The sequence below is a fragment of the Brachyistius frenatus genome, unplaced genomic scaffold, assembly GCF_029030835.1.
Source record: "Brachyistius frenatus isolate BFR_SWC_R1_liver_20210118 unplaced genomic scaffold, ASM2903083v1 Contig_52, whole genome shotgun sequence".
NCBI lineage: Eukaryota > Metazoa > Chordata > Actinopteri > Embiotocidae > Brachyistius > Brachyistius frenatus.
In genome coordinates, this window is record NW_027210651.1 from 1,610,417 (window position 1) to 1,636,292 (window position 25,876).

The 25,876-nt window shown below is 44.2% G+C and overlaps 1 protein-coding gene across 5 annotated transcripts in view; it reads left to right on the forward strand.

The window, feature by feature from the left end:
* ddah1 (dimethylarginine dimethylaminohydrolase 1) overlaps positions 1-25,876 on the forward strand; it is a 77,595-nt gene that overhangs the window by 14,359 nt on the left and 37,360 nt on the right. Inside the window, exon 1 of one of the 5 annotated variants that reach the window (XM_069704838.1) lies at positions 23,010-23,080. The exons of 3 other annotated variants lie outside the window; for them this stretch is intronic. Coding sequence is in view for 1 of the 2 variants with exons in the window: in XM_069704835.1 (XP_069560936.1) it covers positions 23,051-23,080 (30 nt within the window). In the remaining variant the exon portion in view is untranslated. Of the gene's footprint in view, positions 1-23,009; positions 23,081-25,876 lie in introns of those variants that run through there. One more of the 5 variants, XM_069704835.1, reaches the window with a different exon arrangement.

Consider the following 25,876-nt stretch of genomic DNA (forward strand, 5'->3'; position numbering starts at 1 on the left):
ATTGGACGCCAACCTTGATGTGCGCTCTCTGCTCAAGTTTCAGGTCATCGCAAAAAAGGCCCTTCTGCTCACAAGGAAGTGTGTAACTCAGGCGCTGCTGCTGATCAAGCAAACGTACTCATGAACATTGTACTTTCCCACTGCTCCGTGCACGTCATTGTGCCGCGCTCCGTTTGCCCACAACAGGAACGGTCTCTGACCTTTGTGATTGCCCCTCACACAGTATTTCTATGTGTATGACTGTGTGAAAGTCATTCATTCACCGACTTTATGTAGCCCTGCGTTCTTTGCCTCTAAGGCAGTTGTTTTTGGCAGTTATGCTACAGCTCATGATGCAGCACTGACTTGCAGATCACAGTTGATTGTTGTTGGCTAGACGATGCTAGTCATTTTCGTGTCTGCTAATTACACACTATCTAAAGTTTCAGTCGACAGTTTTCCAGTTTTAATGGTGCAACTTGATTTAGTAAATCACCGGCTTGTTACTTGGAATTAAGAAATTACACACAAGCTTAGCGATGGTTCCTCGTCCAGTTTTCCTTGTTTTAGCATCGTCACAGTGTTTTCTGTACGGGGCGGCCAACACGTGCCACGGCTTTGCCTCCCATGTGTGTTGTGTAAAGACGGAGCTGCATGAACGGACCGGACAGCTCAGCCCCCCACCCCACCCCACCCTGCCATGGCCTCGGACCCGGCCCCCTTTTGGCCCCCTTTTGGCCCCAGGTTCACCCACCACAGCCCCCCCTCCACGGCGCAGCAGCCTGCGAGACAGCTGCGGGAGACTCGCGAACAGGAACTCCTCTCAGCCTCACAGGATGACCCGGTCACGCTCAGCCGTCACCGTGGGTGTGTGAATGTCTGGTTTGGTATGTGAGACCGAGCAGTGGAAGACACAGGAAGTGGGCCAGGCATGGTGGCGTTGGGAAAAGTCTTGTGAAGGTCAGAGAGGGTGCAGCACGATTTCAGACAGAAGCCCTTTTTTTTCAACTTCAAGTTTCGGGGGTTAAAAAGTTTAATATATTTCACAAAAACGAGGAGCTTTTTTTTTGTTTCTCTCCAGCTTTTGAATCAGATCCCTCAGGACTAATGCAGAGTAAAATATGCAAATGATTTTCATGCTCTTATGAGTTTGTCAAGGCTGTTTGTGTCATTCTCAAAAAAACGTCTTTTCCCTTTCGTGGTTGATCAGGATACTTGGTTACTGAGTTTCAGAGTGACTATATGCTCCACTGAACTTCACAGGAGGTCCCTCCTTCAGTGGTGTGGCCGTCCAGTTATACCTTCCCTCCTCTTCCTGCTGAATTTTCACAATCCTGAGCAACAAAGCGGTTTCACTGCGGGGATGAATAATGCTTTCCTGATTCTGATTGCTCTCGGTCTTGGATAGAAACGAAAGCATTTCACCTTGAACTTTGCAACGTCATGAAATCTGAAAGGCAGACTCGCTGACCTTTCAGTCCAAAGAGCTTCGATGAGAGTAAATGTAGAAACCCTCAACCCATCTGAACACTTCTCCTTCAAGACTTTGCATTTTCACTCTTGAGCACGTATTAGTATTGAAAAACGAATGGTGTAATGAGTTCGAAATCAGATGCTAATGTGATCTGAATTTGTAATTGGTTTCATGCCTCGGGCATGTTGTTCTCCTTAATTTAGCTAGAAGAGAACTCGTAAATGTTTTTGAAGGCAGACTAAGGAACAAACTTCAATACGGAAAACATCGCTGAAGATTGTTTGTGTGCACTTCGTGGTCGCCCCATTGTGCTGCACAGCACAAGTCAGTCAAGACTAATTGAGACAAATCTCAGAAAGCTTTTATAATCTTCCTCTCTCCTTTTTCTGTCACTCATTGACTCCTCGCTCTTACAAACACCACACTCCCCGAGAGATACAAACCGCCTGCATCATCTTCTTTGATCGCCGGAGGTGGAAGGCCAAAAGGAATATCTTGCGTCATGCAGCCGCCCGTCTGTCCGGTCAGTGAGTTTGACAGTTGCGGTTAAATGTCCAGTTTTCTGTGCTGAACCACATCTGCACTGCCTCCAGTTTATGGGATTTGGCAACCACCTCTGATGTCTGAGGAGGAAGTGCACCTGCTGTCCTCATCTTACATTAAAGTCAAAAAAAAAATATATATACCTCTATAATGTGCATTCCATTTCCTGTGTATCAGCACTGCACCTCACAGACGTCACTTGTCAATAGTTTCATTTATTGCATCTCTCTTGATGCTTGGTACCAAAAACCCCAGGAGATGAATAGATTTTCATATAAAATTATATTTTTTTGGTAAATTTTGATAATCAAATTATTGTTGTAGTCATTTTTTTTTTTAAACAAAAAGCCAAATATGCACTCGTTTAAATGTGTAAATTGCGGCTTTGTTTGTCATAAATGATGAATCTAATAAATTGAATAGCCAAAGAAATACCAAATAGAACAAGGCAAATAAATTCATATTAGTTTGCATTTAACGTTTTGCTACTTTCTTACATATTATGGACCAAATAAGTAGATCATTCTTGGAAATAATTGTTAAATGAATTGATAACATTAATGAGTTACTTGCAGCCCTAATTCTAATATTTAGTCAGCAGTCGTGCTGAAATGATTGATTACTTAGAAACAGTTCTTATAATAATCAAATTATTGGTCAGATGCTTGCAGCTCTATGAGAACCATACTTAGGCACAATGGTGCGTCGAGCCAAACTAAAGTTGGCACGTGCGACCATTCTAACGCTGTGATGTTTACAGTGTCCGCTGTCTTGGATTAGCGTGTTAGCATGCTAATTAGCCCTAAACACACTGCTGGCGAGGCCGAATGTCTGCTGAACAAGTTAGTTGTCAAATCACCCAACAGTAAAGTTCATTGTGAGGATTTTATGTCTGCATCAAGTTTCATGACAATTCATCCAACGACTGTTCAGACATTTCCCTGAAAACCTAAAATAGCTTCCGTGCGACTGATGAAACATTTGAGGATGTATCATCTTGGAACCATGAATGTCCAAAGTTTTGTAGAAATCTATCCGGACGTTGTTGATATATTTGAGCGCAACCCAAACTCGTGGCGTTTTTAATCACACAAACATCAGTGATTTTCAACTGTCACTTGTAAACAATAGATTGATTGATAGTGGAAACAGTAACTGTCAAAGATGCTGGCATGCAGACAGATGATTTGTCGTTTAATGTTTGCCTGTTTGATGAGCAGCGGGTCTGTCAAAGTGGCCTCTAACGTAACTGAAAAATCTGTAACGTGTCGTGCCTCCGCAGCTCTACAGGTGCGAGCCTGTCAAAATGCTTCCAGTGTCCTACTTGTAATTATCACCCGCGGTTGACATGATGGTTTTTCCCCAGTTAGCAGCTTAAATTGACATAACATCAAAGATGTTGCCTGCAGCAGACTGCTTCCTTACTGTAAATGATCTTCTTTCCAATGAGCTCATGCTAGCTGAAATAATCAGATTCTGCACACGATCAGGCAGCGAGAATGCAGACATGTCTTGCGGGCCGGCCTCAGTGCAGTGTTGAAAGAACATGGTTGAAACTGTTTTGGTTTTGGCACTCCCGTGCTTCTGTGTGAAACACTGCAGCGCTCCTGGCGTCTTGGAGCCCCATCAAGAGTGAAGTAAGCGCTGAAATATCAAACACGACCAATTATATCGTGATGGTAAAAATAAGGGAAATAAGGCAAAAGCTGAAAATGAACTTAAGCGCTACTGTAACTTTAGGCCCTCCGTGTCAGTTCCACTCGGGTTGTTTCTGAGCGCGCTGCCCTGCAGACACTGAGCAGATTACAAACTCTTCACCCCTTCGACTCGCATTACTTGGAGGAGGGTTGGGTTTTGTATTTGTCAGTGATGAACACGCAACGATGCAGCACTACGACGGCAGCCTTAGCTTCAACACGCATCGTAAAATAAACAGGCTTTTCACACCGTTTTAGTCGTTCACAGCGTAACTAGTCCGTGTGGAAAACAAACCGAGGTAATCCACAAGAGTATGCATATACTATATACTATATATATTGTACAATACTGTACAATAACTCACCTCTGGCAAAATCCATCATACAACAATAACACTGTTGTCTGTGTTTCTTGGTTGTTTGTATATAAAATATATATATATACTGTACTGTATATACTGTGCATTTTATATTTAATATTTTTGACTGTTATTTTATTGCTTTTTATTAATTTATTATTATTTTATTGCTTTCCTGTATGCTGCTGTAGCGAAAAAATTTCCCCTTGGGGATTAATAAAGTAACTACCTAACCTACCCTAACCATATCAATGTGGGTTAAATTCCACACATAGAAAAGCACCTTCACCTGCAGACAGACCTGTAGACCCCGCCCCCTTCGGCTGTCTATTGTCATTGTTATTGACGGCGTGCACGCAATCAATCATGCCGATTTCACGTCTCATTGTTGGACGGCGTCCTGGGAGGACAAGCTAAAGCAAGGCTCGGCCCTATTTTTCTACATTCGCTGCAGCAGCTTCTGTCGAATATACTCAGCCCTTCAGAGCACAGAGGCAAAAGCAAAAGAAAAACACTGTTTCCACATCTGCTGAACGCACAGCCAATATTGTTTCAAAATTATCTTTCTGACGGGAACATGAGGTGATTTGTTTCTGCAGCACGCTCCAGTTTCTGCCTCATTCCTGTCGTCATATCGCTCCAGTTGTTTTCTCGATTCTGGCCTGCAAAATTTACTTTTATTTTTCCAAAACAAACATGTTACACAGATTTGACCTAAAACCGAGGAGGAATGCATCTTTGTATCTGTTGACATATTCACTAATCACAAACTGATGATAATTCATCATCACCGTGTCATTGATGCATGCCTCACATGTCTTCTCTTAATTTCTAGTCTATCCATCACAGCAAGGCGCAAATATTTCTGTCTCTGTATGAACTCCTTCTGCTCTCCGCCTCGCTGGAAAGGGCCACTCCTCAGCCTTTGATGAAAGTGATATATCTCAGGCACCGTTTTTGCTCCAGACCCGCCCTCCCTGAGTTAGCATTTTTCTTTGCTCCTTTATTCAGTCTGACTAATGCCGTTTGCAGAGTGTTTTTCAATTACACAACAGTACGGGGCACTCCTAAATTAGACTGAACAGTGAATAAATCCAGAGTGAAGTAATGAGGCACTCTTCGCTATTGAACAGTATGTGGTCCTGTTGAAATCATGCGTTTTATTTTCACCTTTGTGAGCAGGACGACATGTTCTAATGTCACATTGATGGTGCGTTCGTAAACAATTGGGAAGTGGGAAACTTCCGACTTCCGAGTGGGAGAAAACACCTGAACACCTGTGGAACTGGGAGTTTCCCCACTCGGAAAGTCTGAGGTTTTCGAGAGCTCAGAGAAGAAAGTCTAACGTCACTCGACATTGAGGTGAAAAGTAAGAGCGCACGTGAAAGTCACTTCGAGGTTGATTTAGGTCATGCTAATTGGAGTAAGGTGTTGTTGGAGTAGTTTGCTGGCCTGGTATCAATGGTAGCTGGTAGCAATCACAGTGACGGAGAGTCGGGACAAACGCGGTTAACCACCGCTTAATGGCCCACCCTTCAGAGTGTCTGTGCAAACGCTAATACCGAGTTCCCAGACTGTAATCACAGCGAAAACTGAAGCTGTGAGCCACAGTCGGCTCAGCCAGGTTAGTCGTTTTCTGGCTGCTTTAAACATTATTCCCCATTGGAGAAATTACAGCAAACTCCATGAGCAGTTTGGTGTAAGTGGGATTAACAGAGACCCAACTAATTATCCAGTGATTTCGAGGCGTCGGGGAGGGAGCATTCATTAAACTCTGAATGCTCCCTGAACAGCTGCAGTGAGGAGGATTCTGTCCTGAGCAGGAATAAGATGATATCAGTGTAATAGACTTGTGAACAGACGGTACTGACTGATGAGTACAATCTCATCTCAAAAGCACTTCCTCCTGAATTTCTGCTGCAGATATTTTCCCACTGCTCGTTGATCTGCGTGGATTCACTACAAGAACGTGCGTATTAACAATCCTCTGCGTGTTCATTCGCACAAACATGATTTACTGCGTGTGCCTGTGAGTCCATTCATTCCCAGACACGGGAGATGAGACTCAGGTGTCTAGTTTCCACACGAGGGTGAGTCAGGAGACAGTATGTGTCGAGCGGGTGCCAAAATGTTCCCCGAGTGTCGGGAGGAGGCCGGAGGCCTCAAGGAGAAAGCTCGTCTGCTGCATCTCTGTCACCTACGTGTCATTTGTGGATGCGTACAGTAGTGCGTCTCGGTTACATCTGTTCTGTGTGCTGATGACATCAAACCAACACAAAAATATGCATATGTGATGGTACTGAGATGTAAAGGAAAGTTTTGGTGTAAAAGTGCACATTTTGAGATTTTCACTGCCACAGTCTGCCACCACTGCAGCTGTCTCAGGCCCGCGTCCGCCAAAGCGTTGTTGCCTGAGTGCATCGGACATTTTAAGTTGTTTTTAATGGGAGCGCTGCGTTTTTATTTGTTTTTCAAACGTCAGCAGCGCGATGAAGCGCCGAGCGATTATTCTGAATACCCCCCCCCCCCCCCCCCCCCCCCCCCCCCCCCCCCCCCCCCCCCCCCCCCCCCCCCCCCCCCCCCCCCCCCCCCCCCCCCCCCCCCCCCCCCCCCCCCCCCCCCCCCCCCCCCCCCCCCCCCCCCCCCCCGCTGTTTTATTTCCTGTCACTGAGAGTAAAAAAAAAAAAAAAAAAAATGTAACTCTGGTTAAAACGTTGCACTCGTCACTGTCACTTTTTAACTAGCCGTCCAGTCACAGTGAAGGAAGGGCGGGACAAACGCACTTAACCGCCGACGTCGCTGATTGGTCCACCCCTCAGAGTGGCTCAGTGAACACTAATACGAGCAGCGTATCCAGACTATGATTACACCGGAAAACTGAAGCTGTGAGAAGTAAACTGGCAGAGTCAGGCTACTGAAACAGTTTTTGAAGTAGTACTTTGTAACCCACTAATATTTTGTCACACTGCCGCTCAACATATGTAGCGAGGCTTGTTGGTAGCAGAGATTTAAATCTTGGCATTTGCATGTGGTTATTTATATGCATGTTGGCATTAAGCTTTAAGTTCAGTCACAATAAATGTGTCTGCTAATACTGCCAGCACCTCTGATGTCATTCTGTATTTATCTGATTAAAAAAGCAGAGAGATGTGCGCAGACTTGAAGACGCTTCCTCAGCCAAACTCATCAAGTATCAGTCATTAACGCTGTGTTTTCAGAGACTGCAGAGTCGTGATGCTTTTATTCAGCAGCTTTGGACATGCTCGTGGACGAGCAGAGGTTTCTGCACGTCAGGCCAGTTGTGCAATGAGTTAAAAAAAAACTTTGAGGACAAAACTAGAAACATTTCACACTACCGTAAACCTCCGATCATTTGAATCTGTTGTAAATTCTCCAGGTTTATCCTGTGTTTCTTTACGAAGCGGCGTACATGAGCGAATGTGCGTGGATGTGTGTGTGTTCACATGTATATGACGGTGAGAAGTTGTGTGTGTGCCTGCGTGTGTGGATGTGTGAGAGGGCCGGAGGGGTTGAGGGGAGTAGAGGGGTGGGGCCGGGCCGGGCCGGGCGGGGCGGGGTGGGGTGGGGAGGGGCAGGGCAGGGCAGGTATCAGGGCTGGGCAGGGAGGTGTGTGTTGCCTCCCCTGTCTGCCCTCGGCTGTCACAGTGTGGTGTGATGTCCGCTCTCAGTCTGTTCTCACGCCAAGGATCATACTGAAAACACACGCTTCTTCTCCGCCAGCCATTCTCCTCAGTCACGCACAGCGCGGCCGCACAGGCGGCAGAAATGTATCGGTGCTGAAACGACGAGTCGATTCATCCGGCAGTCACACAATTTGTAAATAATCAGCGGATTACGTGATTCGTGGCAAACATTTTCTGGTTGCACCTTCTCAAGAGTGAGGATTTTCTGCTTTTCTCTGTTTTATATCAATGTGAAATGAAAATCTTTGAGGTTTGGGCTACTCGTTGGACAGAATAAGCGATTCTAAGATGACATCTTGGGTCTGGGAAGATGCGATGGTTAACTTTCATGTCACGTGTTTTTTTTTTTTTTTTTAAATCCTTAGATGAAAGACTTAATTCTACTAAAAGGGCGCTCGGAGATTGCAGACCTCTGCCAGGGCCAACGGTTGATGGTTCTGTAATGTGCATCAACCGTGGTGATGTTACAGTTGTACCAGTTTCAGTCCTCCCCTATGAAACCAGTGTCCCAGAGTTCTCCATAATGGCTGTTTCATTGAGGTTGAGGAATTGCATGTGTTTTAATTTACTTCCATCTTAGCATTTATTAGGCCAAATGTCCTGTCCCACAGTGTTACTGAAAGTGAAAAATTATTTATAGACCTGCTCCAAAATTGAATGGATTCTTCATCGACTCATGCTTTGGTCTTCCAGCAGGTTTCATTAAAATCTGTAGTTTTTCTGTAATCCTGCCAACAGACAAACTGAAAACAAAAACTACCTTGGCAAAGGTAAAAATGACAAGGTTAATAAAACATTAGTTGTAGTTCATATACAGTGGGTATGCATTTGAAAATGTAAAAGAGAAATCATACTTTTAATCATTGCTAACGCACACTAAAAAGGAGTAAAGCATAGATTTGTAACAAACACATTTGTGTGATTTGCATGTATGTATTATCTTTTTGGCTCTCATACTCATTACTGACTTATAAAACACCATCAAGTATGGAAATGATTCTTTTGTTTTACTATATTTTATTCTTCATTTTCCAGCAACTGAAGGACAAAACATTAATTTCTAACCTCCATTATTTCTAATTGACAATATAGACTGGGATTATTTGAATATAGAAAGAAACTTTGTCTCGGGTATTAATTCCCCTAGCGACAGACAAACGAAGAGATGTCCTCCTGCTGTGACTCGTGAACATACTCAGCTGTCTACCGCTGCCTGAAACCCTGCTTCGCTGCTGCAGTGGGAACGTATGGAAGAGCTGGACGAAGCCAACATCCACCTTTTCAACACGCCCTCGGACGAGAAGTGTTTAAAACTAGCCGGTGAACAGCAGAGTTTGTTATTACCGCTGCACCTCGTAGCATTTACGTGGTGAAATATGAAGCAGAAAACGTATCGCTGGATGTTGAGCAGGTAAATATGGCCACGTGTGCATTTTATTTCTGCAGGAAGGTGTTCTAATGTGGGGCCTCTCGCACCGTACTTATCTTTACATTTTCTACGGCAACATCCGCAGTCTCTCAGCTCACACAGCTCTGCCCACCTACTGTTATTTTTCTTGGGATCACGCACTAATCCCTGCAGCCAGAAAGAGAAAACACTACATGCTACATAGCAGGTTGATTTTGTGTACACAGTTTGTGTGTATGTGTGCGTGCGTGCGTGCGTGCGTGTGTGTGTGTGTGTGTGTATAGGCATGTGTGTGTGGACGAGGGGGTAGGGGTGGGGGGTTTATCCAAGTTCAGGGCCGTGAAAATTGTTACATTTGGGACACGGCATGGCTGGTGTTACTTATATAAGACCCCCTTTCCATTGTGTAACTGTTTATTTAGTTTTCCAGCAAATACTTTGGTAAAGAGGTGAATCTGGTGGAGAGGCTCAGGAGGATACGCAGGCCTCAGAGGTGGAGCGGATGAAGTATTTTGTTGGCACCGCACTTGGAAAAAAAGACATCAACAGTGTTGGGAAATGCTCAGGGGACTACATGGGGAGGTGCAACGTTGATGTGTTTTTCATTCATGTAGAGAAATGCTATGCAAGTGCGTTTACCGTGTGTAATGTTTTTGCTCACGGAAAGAATCTTTGAATTTCACTCCTGAGTCAATCCGTTGCCAAACACCTCACCGTTGTTTGATTCTCCGTTGGTATCTTTTGAAGCTGCTGTATGTTTACACAGACTCCTTCTGCAGCCTGTGAATGAATACAACCTCCCACAGCACTTGGATCATGTGACGATACACGCTATGACTACGGCAGGAGTATGCTTCTACTGAAAAATGCACGCACTATTCAGCACATATAATCAATAACATCTTGTTTAGGAATGTTTTATTAGCGTAGAAGTCGTGAGGGAGCTCGGGTGCTTCATTGAGCCAATCAGGCTTCATCTGTCCACGCGTCCCAAATCTGCAAGTTCCCCGTCGGTCCGTCTTTACTGAATGAAGGCATCAACTGGAATTCCCTCCAGCGAGCATGTTTGGGCTCAAATCACTTCATTAGCAACACAATGTAGTTACAGGAAGTCAAATCTGAATTACTGTAGGGTTCAAAAACGATCCACATCCCTCAAATCTTTGTACTTTTTTTAAACACCGCTGCGGCCCACGTCCACCCCCCACTGGCAGCCTGGAGAGGTCGGCGTTTGGAGCGAAGGGGAAATCAGCTCTGACAGAATGACAAGGTTCTCCGCTTCTTAGCGCTTACCATAAACTCATCTAATTGCTCTGGGGCTCCAAACCCACAATAAGAACTCATCCGCTGGGGCCCGGAGCAGTGGGAGGCTCCAGCAGACTTCCGGAAAATTGGAAAGAGCAGACACACACACACACACACACACACACACTTAGCCTTGTAAGTTTATCTTTGACAAACTACTTTTGCACAGATACGCCCACACTTGCTATTGGCTAATTCTGTCCATGTTTTCCTTGCAGCAGATGCTTGAAAGTACAGAGCAAAAGGAACATGTGTCTCTCCACTAGGACATGTGTGTGTTTATGTGCATCTTTGTCATAAGATCAGGTTAATAATAAAAGCACAGCGGGGGGGGGGATCTCACACCAGCCCGGCCAGTCTCTCACTCAGTCGGACTTCACTGGAAACAGTCTTGGCAGGTGATCACAGGTCAGGGGCTTCAGGGTCAGGAGGCAGACTGATGAGCTGGAATCCTGTTGGCCGGTAGAGGATGTTCCTATCAGCTGGTTAGCAGACTGGATCGCACATTAACACTCCAGGAAGCCTCATTGCCAGTATCAGCTTTAAAGGTCACGCAGTTATATCAGCAGCGGTAATTGAGTGGCTTTGTACTTGCTTCAGGAAGCGTGGCAGAGTATTTGTCTTCTATTTGTAGTCGGTTTCAGAAGATAAAAACCTGCAGTTCGTGATCATTTTTGACTCTTGAAGTCCAGGAAACCAAGAATGACGTCTTCCGGTAACGTGTTTTATCTCAGCTCGGCACTCCATCGGGAGACGTTCGCAGTCATTCCGCGCGACTGGGCATAGACCTCGAGTTGAAATATTTTTGAAATGGTTGAAAATGGAAGCGCCACGGTTTTTTTTTTTTCAGATGCAAGCAGCGCGACGAGGCGGGACGTTCGCCGTCTTTTTTCCGGTCACCAAAAGTTGAAAAAAGGTTCAACTTTTCTTCAGATCTGTCACCAGCCGTCCAATCTCAGTGAAGGAGGTGCGGGATAAACGCACTTAACCTCCGACACCGGTCACTGATTGGTCCACCCTTCAGAGTGGCTGAGTGAACGCTGATACGAGCAGCGTATCCAGACTATAATCACACTGAAGAAAACTGAAGCTGCGAGGAACAGTGTGGTGGAGCAGACTGTGGTCAACAAAAATACAACACCAAATTCTGATTTACATTTTCTCTAGCCTTGTTCATTAGCAAGGCTTTCATTATTTCAAATGTTAATTGTAAAAAAAAAAAAAAAAAAAAAAAAAATTCCATTGAAATTAATTCAAATGCAATCAAATGAACATCATGATTTATTCTGGATTATTTTCATTTCTATTCCACTCTTGAATTTTGTTTTTATCGATACATCAGCTTTTAACCTTCAGCAATTTATTTTGTTTTGCACTATTTTGCCTTTTTTGAAAGAAAAAAATAATCTGGTGTTTTAAATCGCGTATTTTGAAGCACTACTTGAAAAGTGCAAAGTAACAATTAACCTGGCATGCGTTGGGTACTGGGACTTATTAAGCGATTATAAACCTGTTAACCATTTAGACAGGAAGTTGATGTCCTCCAATTCACAACGAAACATTCAAAATCCACAGATATTCAGTTCCACTCTGAGAAAAGCAGTGACTCCTCACATTTAAAAAGCAGCTACACCTTTTTTTGTTCTTTAAAAAAAATATATATATATATCCCTCAAATTCAACAAAGTAGTTATCAAAAAGATAGATTAAATTACTGTCTAGTGATGAAATGATAACTCAGTCTTGATAATTACATTACAACGTGTTTTGGTTACATCATTTTCACCCCTAGAGGTGCTAAATAGTTAGCTGGGCTGGGTCGCCAGTGCAGTTGAAAGAGATATGGACTCATATCAGGAAAAAAAAACCTCGCATGACTCAGGAGGATCTTTTAATGACTTGAAAGGTGGCGATGAGTCACAGAGCCGGAGGCCAAATAAGTTCAGAGAGGACTAAATTAGACTTCTTGTGATCTTTTAGGCCTTGGGGCCACTTTATCAGAGCGCTCACAATGCTCAGTGGAGGCACGGCGAGCTTGAACGATGGCCAAGTAGCTCCAGTAATGTTTTGGAGATGGTGAAACGTGTTGCAAATGCCAGGGTCATTACAGCAGAGGAAAATTGTGCCATCCTTCTCCTCACTCGTAATGGGTCCGTGTCCCTTCTAGCACACTATGCTGCAAAAGTTGTAGCACATGGGAAGCACAGGGTCAATTCAATTTAGAAATTACGCTGTTGTCACTCACTGTGGAAATGGTATGAATCCTCGAGCAAACTTTCCTTGACAGCTCCAGGGTAATTACATAATGTTGGCGGATGCATTGCAATAATTGTGCATAAACGGACGTGTCAGACGCATTAAAGAGAAGCAGCTGCATCTGTTTCAGTCAGTTGTGAGGATGGAAGTTTAGCTCTGCCACAAAATCTATTTATTTAAGATGGAACATTGAGAAAGCTGTTCACTAACGGTTGTCTCGAAGCATCTATCACGCCACGCAGTGAAACGTGTTTCAAGGGAGAACAACATGTGATGGAACAGGAGCGTGCAGGTCGTGTTTTGGGTCTTGTTTGCCAGAGATAATGTGGACAAACCAGATAGAGGTGGTTCAGCAGCAGCAGCTGAAAAAAAAAAAAATCAAACACTAACTCAATAATACAAAGGTAATTTTTTTCTAACGCTAAAAGGTGGAAGAGACGTGAGGCAAAGATCTGGTGCCAGGTGAGAGGATCAGGTGCCTCCTGGTGTTCTGAAATCAAAGGGAAGTTAGTTTTTCTAGTTTGGCCTTATTTGGCCGGCAGAACAGCAATTGGAGTTGCAGCAGCTGCAAGCATGGTACAAGATTGCTGCAATTAATGTAAAAAAAAAAAAAATCATCCTATTTCTCTGAGTCATAACTCTCTCAGATCTGAAATCACATACGTGATATTTAGAGTTTGAAATTCAGTGTGACTAAAGGCTATTTTCCAGCGGTTCCATCTGTGCCGGGTTGCAGCTCCAACACGGCCACCGGAGCTGAACGCTGCCATTCAAGTCGGCGCTTCATATCCGACCCAAGGCGGCACGTTTCAGCAGCATCCCAGAAGCTCTCCGGCGCTAAAGGTAGCCGCCGAGTTTATTGTTGACGAACGCCGGACAGAGATCGCGACAAGATGAACGTAGCAGATCGGCCTGGCAGGAAGTCAGCCAGAGGAAAATGAAGAGCATCGGGATCGTTTTCAAAATAAGACACCAATGTGCAGACTCACGATCGTACAAAACATCCCTCCATCTCCTTCTACTCCTGCAGTCTTTCAATTAGGACAAGAAATGTGTTTTCTTCCTGCTGCGGGCACTCTTATGTGAAATAGTTGTGAAATAATTCGGAGGATTATTGTTTTTGAATGACTAAAACGCGGAAAGCTGTATTAACTCTGTCTGTGGGCGGCAGCACAAAGTAGAAAATGGTAACAACAAACACAAAACGGACAAAAGAGAAACCACGTTTATCCACGCTCAGAACATCCTCTCCACATGTTTCTCGTAATCCTGGAACGCCAACACCCTCCGTTATCTATTCATCGAGTGTACTTGTTGAAACCAGTGTGGCCTTTCAGACAAAACACTCTTAACAGTTTTAATTTGCGGCTGTGGGGTGCAGTCGTCTCGATCGGAGGGAGGCCTCGGTGTCAGACTTTCTAAATCCCTTGTATAGACTACACAAACAATCCTGACATAAGCAGTCTGGAAGGAAGTACTGAAAATGTGCCGAGCTGGAGTCCGTGACTTCTCTTCTTCACGTGTTGGACGGGTCTCGGACCGCCGAACCTCCCGCAGCCACACACGGAGAGGCCGACGCACAAATACACAAACCCAGAGCCAGACAGATACATGCGCACAATCAGATAGGAAGGCGGTCTGCAAAACAAAAGTTCAAGGACACTTTTGTTCCATTCACTCAAAGTACAGACGGGTACACACAGACATCCCTTCCAGACAGGTTCATGTGTCCCAGCATGCAGCAGTGAGCTGTTTCCTTTTGGCTGGAAGCTGCATTCATTGTCCCGCCATAACAAGACCGTACAGTTCCTTCTCTTCACCGCTCCGCCCTGGGTTGCTATTGATTGACCTTTTTTACTCAGGCATGTCAGGTCAGCTGATGTGGCTCCTACTTTGTGCACAAATGTGTGTGTGTTTTTGTGTATGTATGTATGTATGTATGTATGTATGTATGTGTGTGTGTGTGTGTGTGTGTGTGCTACAGTGCGACTAAACCTGAACAGGAATTTATCTAATCACCGGCTTCGTATATGTGCCTGTCAGAGATTTCCACAGATCTGCCCTGAGGCGTCGGGAGCGCTGATCCTCTGCTGTTTAATTCATCTGCCTCATTAACTCCGGCCTTGTAACAACAGCAGCTCCCGGGTTAGACTGAATTATATAATGAAAATGCTAATATAGTGGTCAGAGAGACACGGAACAAAACCAGAGACAGCTCATAAAAAACAGGGCGGCTTGCAGACAAAAGAACATAATCCAGACAATATATTGACACAGATATTCAGGCGGTGATTGAATATATTGCTCTGAAAATGTATGAAGTCTATAGATGTATTTTGTTAGATCTAACGAATCAAAAACATTTGGTATAATTGATGTTAAAGTGAAATCGAAAGCATGAAACAAATAGTGGACAGAAAAAACGAGGCTCAAATTATTGTAAGTCATTTTGAATTTGTTATTCATTTTCATTAATGCATGAAATGCAATTTTTGCAAACCGGATCCAAACCACATTTGGAGGTGGTTTGAGATGTGATTCCAATCGGATTTCTACAGATGCGTCTCAGTCCGGACGCTCTTGTGGCTCAGATCGGATTTCTTGACGTCAAGCGGAGACGAATTGAGCAGAAACAATGCGACTTCTTTTTTTTTTTTTTTTTTTTAATCTAATGGCTATTTTAAACCAGGTTTTTAGTTTCTAATCTTTATGTCTTATGTGCACTTAATAGTAGTTTCTACTTTGCAACACACAGTGAAGCAACCTTGGACAAACTTCAGCTGTACAGAGAAACACTGGTGACAACGGAGTGAGGTCATTGGTAGTGTTGGTTGCATTAGTCCGTTGATCTGAAGCCTTTAAATGTTTTTTCCAGTTTCCAGTCATGACAGGAGACTTCCTCAGCCTCAGCTGTAATTAACATCATCTCCACCTCCGCCCCCTGTTATCTCCCGCTGCTTCAAGTGTTGCTGTTGTCACACCTACGCTTTTGCAGTGAATTGTCCCGCGTTTTTCAGTAGACTTCTGAAGGATTACTTCCGTGCCGTGGAGACCCGCTATCACATCGATTCCTGAGTGTGTGTTATTAATCCGGACCAGGTACCAAACGTCCAGCGCCGCACCGCTCCTCCTGCCGCGGGCCTCCGAGGAGTTGTCGCGCCAGCTTTCCTTTCATCACAACATGATTAAAACCTCCAATGTGACTTTGCCCCGTCATTCGGTGTTCACTTTGCAAATCCACTATGAATAGCGAGGAGAGTAAAATGTATAAACTGAATAGCTTCGCTGCGACTACGGGCTTTGCATTCATGAATACTAAACGAGGAGCAGCAGGAGCAGCACTAATGTTTGCCGGCTTGTTCTGACATTTTTTGTAATTGAGGTTGTGGCACTCGGGGATTGTAAACGATCCTCTTATTTACTGCGATGCTAATACACGTGACCCTGGCTGACTGCTGTGAGTTAGTGGGAAAGAAGACAGTGATAACGTCCTTTCCTTATTGTCACCGTGACTCATCTGAACTTTAAAGCTCGTCCCGCAAATGTTTGTCTCATAAGGTGACGCATCTTTAGTCGATCTGAACCTAATTGAATTATCAGAGTGCTCTGCTGGTTGCCGTTTCACTTTTGTCTTCATAATAAATGACATGTGGAATTTAAATATATCAGGAGATTAAATGTCCTTCCTTTAAAATGCTTTTCTGAGCGTTGAACTAAGGGCAGGCGTTACATCAGCCCCTGACACACTCTCTTACATGCGTTCCTCCACGTACACACACATTCAAACAGCCTCTTCGCATGCTGTCATTGATTTTAAACAGTGCTGCTCCTGGCATGTATATGTAGTAGAGGTCATCAGCGAAGTAACATCAGTCTTTGACCTCTGAACTCCGCCGCGACCCGGCCGCTGATGATGTCACCCCCCCCCCCTCCCCTCCCTCTTCCTCTGCCGTTCCTCTCTCCTCACACATTGATTGTTTCTGCAGCCTGCTGTCTGTGGGGGAGATGACATCAGTCCGATATCTGCTCGAAGACACTTCCTCCGCACACAGCGCAGACCAAATATCCCCATCCTCCTCTCAGTCTACTCTTCTGCTGCGCCCACGCATGACTGGCAGTGTAGCTGGCGCCATTGGTGTGTGTGTGTGTGTGTGTGTGTGTGTGTGTACGGTATATTCGTTCTCAAGAGCAACTAACACACGAGATATCTATAATTCATATCGATTCCAGGTTATTGCATCTTGCTGTTTTTTTTTTTTTTTTTTCCCTCCATGGCCCCTTTATCATGTTGATTTACACTGGGAACTCATAATTGCAAGCTCCTTTGACATTTTTTTTTAATTTTTTTTTTATGCATTTGCCTTTTTTTTATTTGGTCTTCATCAAGCAAACGTGATTCCAGTTTAAGATTCAAATATTGCATCTTTAGATCCTTTTTGGAGTTTGTAATATTCAGCATGCTGACTGTTCTCTCCGTTTCCTTTGTATGCTGCTTTTGTACCGGTCTGTACACAAATATTGCTGGACGGGCGCAGTGTTTGTCCTTTTTTTTTTGATGCAAATAACTCTTCAACATTGTATTCAAGTTTATAGCTGAGATCTAGAAACATAGTGAGTCCATTTGCCAGAATTTTGCACACAGTAAAATTATGAGCAGAATTGTCCTTTACACTATAAAAGCCCATCACCATTTATAAACTGTATTTCTGGCTCTAAGTCATCTAATGGGCTTTTATAGTGTATTTCTTTCCCTGTCGTACTTTGTTAGTGTTCTCGCTTAGCCACACCTATCTTCGCTGTGCAGTGTCAGTGCTGGAAAATAGTCTGACTGTTCCCATGTAGCATTCTGGAATAGGGTAGAAAAATTCTCTTGAGTTGTTTGTATTTCTTTAAACCAATCAGAGTCGTCTTGGGCGGCGCTGAGCTCAGGATACATTGGTGGTGGCCCTGCAGAAAAGTGTCGGGGGAGAGTTGTTTTGGTGGAACATCTGCATGTGGGGAGGCGAATCGTGGCATTTAAGTGGCCAAATCCCCAGGAAGGAGCCGAGCAGGCATGCCGCATTTCATTTGCATGATCCATAATGTCAGCATGTAGGTTGCTAGGCCTCATATTGTTGTTGTTGTTGTTGTTTACCACTGCACCTGGCTTTTTCAAAATGCTAAAACCAAGAGGACCATGTCAATGTTATGATCAATGTGAGTACAATGTTATAACAGCTGCACGAGCGATCAGCCAAGTTGCAAAAAAAAAAAAAACAACACAATTTTCCTTCGAGGTTCTCGCTCAGCTGCACTCATTGGACATGGTTTTAAGGCAAACAAGGTCAAAGTTCAAATCATTTCAACTGTGAGCAAAGAAGCAGAAAAAGCTGCCTGAGGAGGCCGACCGTGTGCAGCGTTGAGCTGTTGGCACCGCTGCTCTCTCTGTCGGAAAACAGCTCCACTTCCCTGATCTGCCCCGCTGCACGGCCTCGGCAGACAGATGGATATACGGGCCGGGGGCATGATAGACTAAACCGACTGATCAGACAGCAAAGGGAAGTGGAAATGAAAACTAATCAGACAGAGTCGGGGTCCAGTCCGGGGAAATAGGGTCAGAAAAGCTCTCACTGTTGTCGCCGCTGCCTCTTCTATGTCTCCCCGTCTCTTTTCTCACTCTCTGGCTCGCGAGTCGCTCCAATCACAGCACCTGCTTTCCCCATCATCTCTCCGTAGCCGTCCCACTCGGTGCAGAGCGAGCGCTGTGCTGTTCTACGGCCCGCTGACTTCAAACATGAGCTACTCCAGGAATGATAATGACAGAAACATGCCTGGAAAAATCGGATTGTCCTCCAAAAATACACTCCGCTCTTTGTGTTGCTGTGTGTGTGTGTGTGTGTGTGTGTGTGTGTGTGTGTGTGTGTGTGTGTGTGTGTGTGTGTGTGTGTGTGTCTCTCTCTCTCTCTCTCTCTCTCTCTCTCTCTCTCTCTCTCTCTCTGTAATTGGCAGGAGTCGGGTCTCAGTGCGCAGAGTGATTGATGGTTGTTCTCTCCTACCTGTTTACCAGTGTTTGGATGTGATTGGCTGAGCATGAGGCAGTGATAAAAGGCTGGCTGGGCAATAACAGGTATTGTTCTATCCCAAAGAAGCACACCTGTCCCATGCCAGACCTGAGGAGTTACACACACACACACACACACACGCGCGCACGCACACGCACACCAGGAGCTGAGAGACATTCCCACTGTGCTCCATTTCACATTCCTATCCTCTGACAGCATGTCTGCTTTTATATGATCATATTTAAGGTTTACAAAATAATAAATGACACCTTTAGTTTGAAAGACTTGTTTGTTTTTGTTTGCTCCCCCGCCCCCCCCAAAAAAACCACCCTAATCATTTTGCTGATGGTTATTGGTTGCTACGGTTTCACAGTCCACCAGGCAGATCAATCTGAGGCTCCGTCGTTGCATTTCTATTGATCCGTTTTACGACTGAATTTATTTTAAGATAGTTTTATGTCTTCCGTGACATTTTGTGGCGTCTCGTTAGGTCACACGTCGAAGTCGTATGCAGACCGAACGGAAATTTGGAGAAAGCACAGTAATCATAAACTACAATTAAATGCGCAATTTCACATTATAGACTCAGGCTCAATTGCTTTCGACTCTTTTAGTGCACAGTTCAAGTCAGAATTGCATTACATAATGACACAGTGGGCAAAAACGACATACTTACGTACCCTGGTACATCTAATGCATCATTAATGCTCAGAGTTGACATTTATTTATGCATTATGCTGATATTTCGGTCTTTGAAAACTAATTTTCAAGCCTGTGCTCTCTTTCAGAACAAAAGTATAGACTTAAGACTTTATTTATCCCACAGTGGGGAAATTTTGTTGTCGCAGCAGCATAGAAACACAAAAAGGTGCACACAATAAGAAAATAATTTACCAATATGTATACGTAAAATAAGATAGATAAAAAGTATTATTTTTGAAAAAAATAAGAGCAATGAATAAATACACACACACTATATACACAAAAAAATAAAATAAATAAATAAATACAGCTGTCCCCACCTACTTGAATTCATAGTCGGTGTGTAATACATTTCTATCATCGATGAAAATTAGATTCATTATTGACTAGAAATCAATGTATATATTTGGTGTTTGTTATGATTTGTACACCTGTTTGGTCAAAACCGCAATTCATATAAAGTTTGGGTTTCTTATTTCTACAAAGAGGGTCACCAAAATAATTTTTTTTACGGTAGCATGACATTTTTTTAAATTTTTATGACACATGCAGTTACGTTGGTGCCTTCGCCGATTGATAACCCCGTCCGTGATCTGAGCAACCTTCGTGGCCCTGTGACTGTCTTTTAGTCAGCTGCGTATTAATTGGGTGAAAAAGGAAATGCGGAGCACGACATTGGACTACCTGCTGCAGTCTGATCATTTGATATCTGGAGCCATAAAGGAGAGACTGCCAATGCCAGCTTGACCCCAAATGGGCAAAATAGCTGCAGTATCATTATAGTTCATGTTATACAAAAAGTGACGCACATTTAAACTCCAGTTGGACTTTAAAATGTATGTAAATTAGCAGCTCAGACTAGTCAGACATTTAAGAGCAGCACAGACGATGATCTGCTTTCAAATATGACGGTTATTAAAAGATTACCTTCGCTTCACAGCTCACAATGTTTCATGTTGAACCATCTGTCTTTGAACCTTGTTTGAGTCTTGAGATCCCCCCCACTCCCTCCCGCACACACACACACACACACACACACATGCACGCACACCCTCCCCTTCACCCGATTTCTGCAGTTACATCATGCTTGTCAACATGCCGGCCACGTTACAGACAAACCTGCAAACAGGTTGAAAGTCACGTGTCGGGCTCTCACAGGAATGTTCTTGTCATGGCGGCGCGGCATCAAGGTCTCCTCGGGAATGTCACGGCGCTCCGGGCCTTCCTGCTCGCCGCTAGTCAGCATGACACATAAACAGACACATTGACCATGTAAGGCTCTGGTGCCTGTATGGATCATGACTCAGTGTTGTATCTATGCCCTGATCGGGCAGACTCATGGATAAGGAATGGATTGGGAGGGCACCTGTTGTTTCCTTGATCATTTTAGGTCAGCAATTCCCAACTTGTTTGTCTCTTGTGACTCCTTAAAACAAAACTCTGTCTAAACAGTCTCTCTTACTCTTTATTTCTTCTCATACTGTTTTAATGAACACTTTTAAGAAGCCTGAATTTGTTATATTATCAGTAGTTCACAAACTATCAACGAGCATCTCGCCTCAAAATCCATTTAGTCGCTGTAATGAACCTTTTAATCGCTGTAATGAACCTTTTAATCATTGTGCATCATTTTAATCGGTGGATGGAGTTTGCTATGTTGTCAGGGTGTTTGTGATTTCATAATGTGGAGCTGAAGACCTAGTGTACTGCTCCAAAACCTCCAGAATGACTACAAAGTGGACTTTGAAGGCAGACTGTGGCTCAGTTAATTGGCGGTTCGGTCCCCGGTTCCTTCGTGTCCACATGCCAAAGTGTCCGTGGCCACGAGTTGCTCCCGACGGCAGGCAGAACCTCGCATGGCGGCTCTGCCTCCACTGGTGTGGGAACGTGTGTTTGAGTAGGTATAAGGGAGGCAAACTGCCAAGAGCGTTGAGACCACTACGGTGATAAAGAGCTATATAAGTACAGATCATTTACCATTGTTAAGTCAACTGCTGCTCCCATGGAAGAATCATAACCTTGAGATTTAACATCATTTTGTGTAGTTGAAATACAGTTTTTCTTCATTTGTTAAAGGACTGGTTTGACGTTTCTTGCTGAGAGTATTTACCTTCGTGTCTGCACATTAAAACTGAAGCTGGACCGAGAGTTGATTAACTCTCCACAAAGACTGCAAGGACATGGAAACAAGCTCGCCTGTCTGATTTTGAAGCATAATTATTTTGGTCACGTATTAATAAACCATCCTAATAACCGAGCAAGACTTTTGATTAGAACGCTTGTACCTCCATTGTGACCCTAATAGTCTCTTTAGTCGGTAGCGGCGAGGACTAACCCAGACCGCAGAGGAAGAACAAACTGTTTGTCCATTTATGGAGTTGGACTCGGTGAGTCAGCAGAGGAAGACGATGGAGTGACTTATCTAACAGCTATTTTACGGCAGCTGCGATTTACCGAAATAAAACATATAGAATGTAGAATGTAAAATATTTGTGGTTTGCGACGAGCAAAAGATGCCATTCTCTGTGTTTGTCACACAACACCATATTTGTTCATTCACTTAGTCACCCACTGTTCCTTTGTGCTTTTAATTTGTTGTCTACTGAAGCAGATATGTAATGGAAGTGGAATTGCTCCGTTCTTCCACCTCAATTGTGATTCCCTTTCAAGGACAATGACTAATGGAACATGAGAGAGCGGGTGCCTTGCATTGATTGCCCAACAGAGAATGTACCCTCTACCATTGTCTCAGACTTTGTTTATTTCCTGACACCTTCAGGAGGAATGTACATCCGTGAGATACAACCACAACGGCAGAGCATTTTACAATAGAAGCATTTGGTGCACGTCCAGACCTTCCTCCACAAGAAAGAAGAGATTAACGTGAAGCCAAATTCCTCGTCATTCTTCCATAGTTTGTCAGAGGAATCCACATTTTCCTTGAGCTAAAAACACAGTTCATCTCTCCCACCATCTGCGTAATCCTCTCAGATTGGGTCCATGACATCACCGGGTGATAACAACGCTAGAGCCGACGGCTTCTTAAAGGAAAACTCCTAAACAGATTTTGGCCAAAAAATCATAACAAAGTTTAAAAGGATTTAGGAAGCTTTTGCTGTGATGTACGAATAGATTTTTTTTTCTGTGCATGAGAACATTTGGTTCTGGTTTAAAATGCTTATAGCGAACGGGTAGAGCTGGTCATGCTTGGCCCGGTATCACAGCAGAAGTTCATCTAGGGTCCTTTGTGAATGGAGAGCATCACCAGTGTTACCCATCAACTCAGCTTTTTCATCACATGCACTCAATTCTGACTTTTGCTTACAAATGGTTAAACTGTCAGTTTGCATCTACACCTCGGTTTCACTATTTCATGTTGTGATCTGCTGCGTTATGCAACTGTTCAGCAGAGTCTTCAGGCCGTCCAGCGGGAGGGTCTTTGGTGTCTTTAGAGACAATGATGGAATAAGTGGAACTGAACCAGCAGGGTCACGATTCGTCACAGGGATAAGCCACGGTCTGAACTCATCGTTACAGCCGTCCGAGCTGGGAGCTCAGCTGCAAAGGGATGATCGCTTAAAGATGGAGAGGATAAGGCAACAACACAGGCAGGTATTTCTGACAAACATTTACTGTCCTGAGACCTTCAGACTGACTCCACATGATTGTTGCGTAATCTTTCACCAACTTTGGTGACTATATCTGAATTACAAACAGCCAAAATAATTACTTTTACCCTTCATCTGACTATCGCTACTCTGTCTTCTACTCATCTGGATGACGTTTCAGATGTTTCGGCTGTTGCGCCAATCCTCTTCACCGCTCCGGTCATTTGAAACGAGAGACTGCGAGTCACTTTGTGTCATTTCTGGTGCGAGGGCACGAAAAGTGTGTCAAGGGTTTTACACCATGCATGGAGAGGCTTTAGTCCAATGACTGCATGCCCTAAGCGAAGGGGCTAAACATAGCCGGGAGTCTAAATGAACAGCTTTGTTCAGTACTCACAAAGGTATTTGTCATCATGTATGGCCGTGACCTGCGACTCCAAAGTGAGGTGTTACTCTTAGCTTTGGCATGAAGTTAGCACACGTGTATGTGGACCTCAGCAGCTGTTGATTGTGCTGTTGGACTGTTTATATGCATGCATGGCTGTGTGAGGTTGTCCTGTCTCTGTGGACTGTTACGTGTGTCCTCTTTACAGGTGACCCTGGGGTTGAACTCTGACCTTGGTCCCTGTAAGGCAGCACACTGGGCATGCTTTACACTCTGGGCATGCCCCCCCCCCCCAGCCCCCCTGCATGTTTGCCATAATAAGGGCACTTTAGGAAGCTTGTTCAAGTGTCAGGTTTATTCAAGGGTCTTGGTGACTTAATCAGTATTCAGTTTCAGGCTTTCAGCTGTGTCTGAACAGCCACGATTGGATCTGACAGCACAGATATGAGATCTGAGATTTCTGACAGCTCCTGCCTTAAAGAAAGAGGCAAAAACGTAAAAGTTTAAACCATCTAGAACTAAATATATATATATGTCACATATTTACAGTATATCATGCGTGACATTATCACCTCAGACATTGCAGACAACCTGGGGGTAATAGCTTTGGCCGGTTTCATCTCTTTTCCTACAAATTTATAATTAAAAAAACTCCCCGGTCATAATAGAAGAAATAGAACTGGTTGCGATGCGATGACAGCTTACAGGCTTTTGACTTTATCGTCACATCAGACATCAAACAGCAACATAACAGACAGACAGCAGAATGCACTCGTGCCAGTCCAGAGTGCTCTCTTGTTTGAGGCAGCTATGGCTGTGGGGATTTGTCGTTTTCCCTAGCGAGCCCTTCTGCATGCCGCTGCTCTGTACCGGCCCCGGAGGACAGTCGGGTCAGGTAGTAATTGAGTGGATGTGGGAGGTCCTTTGATATTGAGGTCGCCGTGCGTGCATGCGACCTCGGGTGTGGGAAGATCAATTATCCCGGCAGCAGTCTTGGTGATGGGTGTGAGTGTGCATCGGTTAGTACCAGACAACATATTAAAGAAGCAGGTGGAACAGCTATAGGAGTCTGGTATGTGTCCAAACCTCTAGGTCAAAAAACACCTCCAATTTTAATCAGGGTTGTCCTCGGTTTCTGCTGGATTTAGGTGTTATGGTAGCAATGAGCATTTATCTGACAAAAAAATATGCCTTCATCACATCATTTTTGAATATTTTGTTACAATATTTATTTCAGAACGCATGCTGTCTGCCAAAATAATAATGATAATAATCACTAAACACTGGAAAAACAAAGCTTATAGTGAAGCTGTAGTGGCGTAGGTGCTGTGCTGCGTTATAATAGTCAAGAAAACCCTGCTGAACCACCTGGATGTGGCTGCTTACATATTCACAGATGCAGAAAGAATACAGAATCCTATTTTTAGAAAGTTGGGCGGGTCATTGAAATATTATTTTGAGCACCAAGTGGCGGCTTGACTGTTAATCAGCGTGGCAGGCTTTTAAGAAATCCACCTGCAGAAGGACCAACGCGCAGTTTTCCTCCAGCGGGGGCGGAGCAGACAGCAGTACATATTAGCCTTAATGGTGCAGAACCTTCAACAACTACAGAGGAAAGGAGGTTTTGGATCGCGGGCTGCTAGAATTCCAACAATGTTCCACTTCAGACTGACCACCAGGAGCTCCTGTGTTTGTATTTGTGTGTCGCTGGCATGGACTGGTGGAATGGAACAATGTTAGATCAAGTGGTAACCTTGGAATTTCTGCCTTCATCTGCTCTAAGCTTTCCCAAACCACCGCCGATGCTGCCAGAGACACCATCTTCGAGATGATAACAAAGACTCACCAGCTGTGCGAAATATTCTCCCCCAAAAGTCAACCTAGCTCCGGGAGCGCGCCCACACACAGACAGACACGTATACACATATACACACAACCTAAGGCCCAAAGCACTCAGACCCTTATAAGGTAAAATCGCAGGTTGGGTTGGAGTGAATCTGTTTTGCAGCATCCCGGCTAACTTTGGTATTTGCGGCTGGGAAAAGCATCAAGTTATGCCGAAAGGACATCCTTCAGTGTTTGTTTTCTCTGCTCCCCTATGCATCCTGTGGTTATGACTGACTGGCTGCTGGCATTACGTAAAAGCCAGACTCCGTGCTTATATATTTTTTTCCACCTCACTTTTGGTAAATGATTCAGCAGAGCTGAATGTTTTCAGAGCCTGGTTATGAGTATAAACATCGTTCCTCTTTTCTTTTTTTTTTCTTCTTCTTCTTCTTATTTCTCCTTTTGGGCCTGACTTTCTGATCCGTTCCACATTTGTGGTTTCCCTGCGTGTTTGTTGCACATTTTAGGCGACGTGATATTTTATGCGTTCATGCTGATGCATATTTTTGAAGCAGAGAATTATTTATT